A 7058-nucleotide genomic window follows, 5' to 3' on the forward strand; every position below is an offset into this window, starting at 1 on the left:
AACATTTTCTAAGTTTCCAGAATTTTAAATTTTGGAAATAAAAGAAATATGTACAATATCTCACATCAGCTTTTTTGACTATGGCTGAGAACCATTATAAATAAGACTAATATGCTTTCAACTATGAATGAGCATGAAGCTTGATTTACCATACGTCCAAGTTTTAAAATTTTAAAAATTTAAAATATTATAATTATCAATACTAATAAAAGTTGGAGATATAAGCTCCTTACAGCGTCCACATAGGATTTTAAACAACCAATTGGGATTTGACATGTCACTGATTAACATTTTTAAAATTTACAGGATTTTCTATATTAAATTTTTTAAAATGACCAACCAATATCAGATATCTTTATATTTAACATTTTTAAAATTATGTAAATTTTTTATATTAAAAAATTTATAAATAAGTGTATGCACAACATCCCACATTGGCTATAAAATTTTTAGAACTGGCTAAGAACCACTATAAATAAGACTAATATGACGAACACACTTTTTATTAGCTATACATGTGTTCATATTACTTTCTTTGCAAGTAATTTGCAATTTTATAGTATTAAGATTTTGGTTCAAGAAGTTTCAATACACGTGGATCTTAAACCGAATAAGTATAAAGGTGAAAATATCAATAATTGAGTGCATGTGGTGACTATGCTGATCCATAAAATTTTATGAGAAAATAAGCAATGATTTTGGTCTTGGAGTTTGATGGGTTAACAAGTTATTAAGTGGAAGAATGTGAGAAAGCAGATTACGAAGAGGAAGAAGAAGAGTATAACGAAGAATCAGACAGTAAAAATAATAATGAAAATTGACAATAAAAATGACGAGAAAGAATATGAAAAGTAAGAAAACAATGGAAAAACACGAAAACATAGATGGTGGCTGTCAATTAAATATGAGAAAACAAGATTAATTCATGATTCAAAAAGTGTTTTGTTTGTTTGGCCGTAAAAAAATGGTTTAGTATATGCAAGGTCACCAATTCGAATCCGATCTGCCTCTTTTGGGCGTCCAGTTAAATCCATGATTCTTTTGATCAGATTAGATTTTTTAGCACAACTGATTTTTATATTTTTTAAAATTTTGGTGTATCGTAAATAAAAGTTTGACCTTAATAGTAATTTAAATTTTTTTATAAGATAATATTTCATAACTATCATCAATTATATATAATTTTTACCAAAATATATCAAATAAACCTATGCATAGCGTGGGTTCAAAACCTAGTCATATAAAAGAAGTGCTCGTGAAGGAGGAATCATTACGAGACTGTCGACCTCATTATCCTTGTAGGCGACGCCGTTTAGAACTGGTATAAAAGGAGTGGATCCAGTTCCAAACCGAAAAATTGATTCAAAACTTAACCAAATTTTTAATCTGATCAAACCAAACCAACACATCTGAGAAACTACAAACTTTAATTAATACCTGCAAGTATCAACTACATCCGGAGATGACAAGATTTACTTTAACCTCAGATCTTGAACATTGAAGTTAAAACTGTCATTTCTTTTCCTAGCATTAGACAAACGGAAATAGAAGATCGAAACTAAAACACCGAAGGTCCGAAGCCTGGGATCAGCTCCAAAAACCACAAAAAAAAAAAGAAAAGAAACCCAAGCCAACCATAACTGGTCTTTTGATTCCAGAACCACTCGTTACTCCTACCCTATTAAGCTACCTCCTTTTTACACGCAACAGATAACCAAGTCACCTCCTAGGGGGGATCGCATTCCTTTCACGGATTATGTTGCGCTCATCCCAGATCGGGCACGAACATGTTGCTTTCTTCTTCTTCCATTCAGCTCCACATGTGTAACAGAACTCATACCCGCATCTGTAATCCGCAAGAAAATCACTGACTCAATAATAGTAACGAATGACCAAACATGGAATTTAAAATGCAGTCTAATTCTCTAATTATATATATATATATATATATATATATATATATAAGCTACAACTTCTTAGAGCCAATACAAATTATTTTTGAAAACAAAATTGATTAGTCTAATAAGAAAGAATGACATACCTGCAGGTTATATGGTAGCATCCCCAAACAAGCTCAACCATATTGTTACAATTTATGCATTGTCTCCACCTCTTGCTCTGTGCCAGAGACTTCAGCATTCCATCCCCAGCATTCTGATAGCCCTTTGATTTGCCGAATTCAGAGCAACTGAGGTCATAGTGCCACGGTACCTTGCACTGGGTGCAGAAAAAGTTCTTGCATTTCATACACTTTCTCGCTTTAGATTTCTCAGCATCAACGAAATACTGTTTGGTATATTCCAAGAGCTCAGATTTGGCCATCAGCTCCGAACACTTGGGATATGGACAATAGACTCTATCTGTAACACTAATCGAGCCTTCTTTCTTGCGTTGGATCATCACATCAACCAGTTTAGGATCCAAAAATGTTGCACAGCACTCCATCTTCACCTCTGATTTGCACCCTTCACTCGGACAACTAGCAGTTTGCCCTCCTAGTAGCTTCACTTCAACATGCTGTTTCATGCATGAAAAGCAGAAACGGTGGAAACAACCATCTACTGAGAACATCTTGTCAACAGTGATACCTTCGTAACAAATCACACAAGTTTCCTTGAACTTGCCAGTACTAGCTTCCTCAGGCCATTTGATTTGAGACACAATAGCATCTCTTGCGAGCTTGAAGACAAACTTAACATTCTTTCTTGTCAAAAGTGATGGTTGGCAATATGAGAATTTCTTTTGGAGAAGAGCCACTTGGTTTACAAGTGTCGCAACAACGCTCTGCCTCGGTTCCACCTTACGTGTCACCTATATTACAACAGAGCCAAAACATGATCATCCATATCAAAGCCTAATAATTTCAATCCTGCATCTTTGAAGCTCAAAAATAATTTTGTATCCCAAATGTTCAGGTACAAGAATGCAGAGCTATAGTTGTTGTTATGTATTGTAAACAAGCTATAAGGAATTCATAACGCACTAAGTATCACAAACAAACAAACAAACAAACAAACAAACAAACAAACAAACAAACAAACAAACAACAACAAAAACAGGCCACAAACAAACAACAAAGAGGGAACAACACTGTAGAACACAAACTTAGCAACTAAAAAAGGAGTAAATAAAAACTCTGAATTTCAAGAAACACTATGCTCACAAGTCACAATCAAACACAATAATTCAATCTTTAGTAAAAAAGTTCAAGTCTTTGAGTAGAGATGACTCACGTATTGAAAGACCTTAAAATTGTCAATGAAAAACGTAACCCTTCCCAATTCAAAGGCCAAAGCTTCTTCCAACCCATGAACAAGCGCCTCCAATTCCGCAATTTCAGAGCTTTTAGACTCGTCAGCTCCCAAAACCTTCTTCACCTCCCAAATCAAGTTACAATTCGAATCACAAAGCGCCACACCAACACCACCAACCGTAACCCTCGTATCTCCAATCATCTCTTCACTCAACAAACCTTTACAATAAACCTTAAAGATCTCTTTCCCAATCGCAGAGGAGGATGAAGAAGAAGAAGCCCCAACACCGAGAGCGTACGGCTTCGCGTAATTATCACCATGTTTACTCCAATCTCCTTCCGGGATACTCATAAGCTCTTCAGCAAACCTCTGATCATGAATCCGACGGTCGAGATCAACCTTGAGCCTCTTCATCTCATGTTCACCAAACTCACGGTCCCTCCTCTCCTGCTCGGCTCTTTCAATGTCCTGTAGGATGAGCGCAGTGAAGTCGAATTCTTCATCATCGCCTCCGGTGAAATCGACTTCGTCGGAGGAAGAATAATCCGGGACGGAGGAAGTGTGGGCTGCTCTAGAAACGGCTAGGGCTTCTTGCATTTGGAGATTAAAAGCCAAATCTTGGTCGCGATCTAGGGTTTTAGCCGCCATGATTTCTTCTCTCTGTTCCTCGAGTATCAACGAAACTTCGTCTTCTTCTTCAATCCTCGCCGCCATTAGGGTTTTCAGTAGAGACCTAGAGACTAGAGAAGAGAAGAAGCAAGTGCGGTTACCTTGGTTAAGAAGGTAATACGAAGCGTTCTGAGAAAGACTTGACCTGTGTGACTTTCTTCTTCTTTCTTTTATTACTTTTTGTTTTCTTTTTTCTTTGCCTATATAAAATTGGATTTTTTTGGTAAAGATTCTTGATTTTGTAAGTCAAACTTTTAGAATATGCTATTTTTGCTAAATTTTTTTTCTAAATTTACTATTTTGAACATTTAAAATTGTCCATATTTATGATTTTTGATGTGCTAAAATACATACTTTATAACAAAAATTAAATTCTAAAAATAAGTAGAACCGACTATACCCAAACATAACTATTCAAATCGAAGTTTAACTATATTTTTAAAATCTAAAAATGGTATATCTATGATATTTTAGATAAAATGGTAAAATCAATATAAGCAAAAATGACAAATTTATCAATTTTTTATATTTTATTTTCATCTGTGGATTTTTGTGTTTTTGTTGAATTTAGTACAAAAAAGACCGAATATTGATAATAATAATAAGGATGAAAATAAACTAATAATAATTATAAAAAATCCAAAAATGTTTCCTACCCAAAAAAAAAATACAATCCAAAAAATTAACAAAGAAAAAAAACCAAGAAAGGGAAAATAGACATTTCGAAACACCTAAATAATCTATGTGTTAGTGATAAACAGAAGGTAAATTGCTAAAACAATTACTAAGAAAACGTAGCAAAAACAGCCAATCAATATCAAATCCAATTGGCGATGATGAGAGCAACCTCCAAGTTTCCATTCAGCCCCACATGTGAAGCAAAACGAATAGCCACACCTAAACACACATCAACCAAAAAAACATTACATTAATTGAAAAACATAATAGCTATAGAATGTGATTATAGATGATGTTAGATAATGTACCTGCAAGTTATGTCACGGCGTTTTTCCGATAGTTCAATCGTGTGTTGGCAACTTCTACATTGTCGCAACACTATTATACTAGGCTTTGGGACCGATCTCTTGTATTCATCGCAAGACAAGTTACTATGCCATGGGACTTTGCAGTAGATGCAAAAGGCTTTACGGCATTTAAAGCAGCATCTCCTAACTCCCTCTTCTTCCGTAGATTCGAATAGCTTAGTTCTCGACATCCAAGCTGAGCAACTTGTATTTGGGCAGTGAAACCTGTCCCATTCAGGAACCGAGTCCTGTTTGATCCTTCGTTCCCACATCTTTTGTACTTTAGATGTCAAAAGATGAGCACAGCTTGTAAGATCTAGGTTCGATATGCACCCATAACGAGGACATCTCGGTACACTTCTTCCGTCTTGTAGTCTCACTTCTATATGTTCTTTCATGCAATTCACGCAGATCTGATGACGGCATAATCCAGAGGAAAGCATCAGCTCAGTTTTGATACCATCAGCGTCGAAACAGCTACCGCAAGTCTTCTTATGAGACGGAGGCATACGTATGTTTATTGAGTCCATTGCAAACTTGACTTGATTTTGATCAGTCACAAGAACAGCGATGCTAGATGGCAATTGTTGTCTGATGCGTTGCACATCATCCATGATCAAGGCGATATTCTCTTGCTCTGGCGCGGATCGCTCCATGATCTAAAACATTCAAAAGGGCAAAAAAGAAAACGTCAATTACGAGATTGAAGCAAAAAAAGACATGGTGAACCGTAACACCCAAGAAAAACTTACCAAGTCCAAAACCCTATAATCATCGCAGTAGATTGTGATATGATTGATCCCTAAACTCGCAGCTTCGGTTAGTCCTCGCTTCAATGCTATAAGCTCAGCCTCCAAAACTGTGATGAAAGAGTCATCAAGTGATCTCTTCATCTGAAACAAGAGACTATCATCCTCTTCTCCCCAAATTGCAACCCCAAACCCCGTTGTTTCCTTCCACATCAAACCCTTGAAGTAAAGGCTGTAGGAGTCATCATCATTGAAGTCGTCCGGTGAGGGTTTTCCAGCGGGTTTTGGGGCATCTTCTCGAGCTAGACTGCCTTCTTTCTTCATGTATCTCTTGTGCATACTTTCAGATTTTTTTTTCCTTAGGAATTAGGGTTCTTTAGATTTTATGACGAGTAGTTGACATAATAAACCTAAACGCAAAAGGATATCTATACTATTAAAAGGGAAGCATTTTTAATAAATAACATAGACTAAAAAATTATTACATGAAATGCCAAATATATTTTAAATGGATTACGGTTAGCCAAAAAATCAGAGCCAAACAGGTATTAATTGATATTTTAGTGTAGATGAACTTAAAGAGAACAAATAAAAATTGTAGCCAAACAATATGATTGCACGATATTAAAGTGTATATTTCCTAAAGTTAAACAAATCTTCCCACAAATCTACCCACGTATTTAGCATGTCAACCTTTAATGTAACATATAACAATTCAAATTATATTGTTACGATTAGGAGATTACAATATTATAATATCTTTCCTTTAAAAAATTATTCCTTTAATAAAATATCATCTTTGACAATTTACACATAAATTTCGGATAATTACCATATTCTAAACGATTTCGAAATATTCTTATATATATAATTTTAGCAACTTACCAATTATAATTATAGACGATATGATTAAATCTTAAATACTAGAAAATAATTTTTTAAACATGCCCTACAACTATAAATACAGTAGACGTAATGAAGGTGTAACTCATCTCGAATACTGCAAACCATCTAAAATTATAAATTTTTCCAAAAAAAAAAACAAAAAAATGGCTGCAAACAATGATTTGGAATATACAAGTGAAGATTGTACCCAGTTTGAGGCAATATACAACTTTCTTAGAAGAAACCTTGAAGATGATACTCGATGATGATGATGTGAGAATACATCATTTATGTGTAAGAAAACTAAGTTAAAAAAACAGCATAATAGATGAAACAAATTTTATTTTAAATGTTTTTTGTTTTAATCTTCTATATGTCTGTTCACAACTTCTCAATTTTAGGATGGAGTGAAGAAAAAAATGTCAAAGAATTAGAGAGATTTGTGATTAAACTCGATTGGAAAATAATTGAGAAGA

General features: G+C 34.5%; 1 protein-coding gene and 1 pseudogene across 1 annotated transcript; both read right to left on the bottom strand.

The window, feature by feature from the left end:
• Positions 1 to 1410: 1410 nt before the first annotated feature.
• Positions 1411 to 4129, bottom strand: LOC104711004 (E3 ubiquitin-protein ligase RSL1-like). The gene is made up of 3 exons (XM_010427672.3): positions 3234 to 4129; positions 2042 to 2811; positions 1411 to 1846 (listed from the first exon to the last, which is right to left on the bottom strand). The coding sequence occupies exons 1-3, from the start codon at positions 3966 to 3968 to the stop codon at positions 1720 to 1722; spliced, it is 1632 nt and encodes a 543-aa protein (XP_010425974.1). The 5' UTR covers positions 3969 to 4129; the 3' UTR covers positions 1411 to 1719.
• A 534-nt stretch (positions 4130 to 4663) lies between these two features.
• On the bottom strand, positions 4664 to 6036 carry LOC104715286 (E3 ubiquitin-protein ligase RSL1 pseudogene; annotated as a pseudogene).
• Between the last annotated feature and the right edge of the window lie 1022 nt (positions 6037 to 7058).

Source organism: Camelina sativa, chromosome 9, assembly GCF_030686135.1.
Source record: "Camelina sativa cultivar CO46 ecotype springtype chromosome 9, ASM3068613v1".
NCBI lineage: Eukaryota > Viridiplantae > Streptophyta > Magnoliopsida > Brassicales > Brassicaceae > Camelina > Camelina sativa.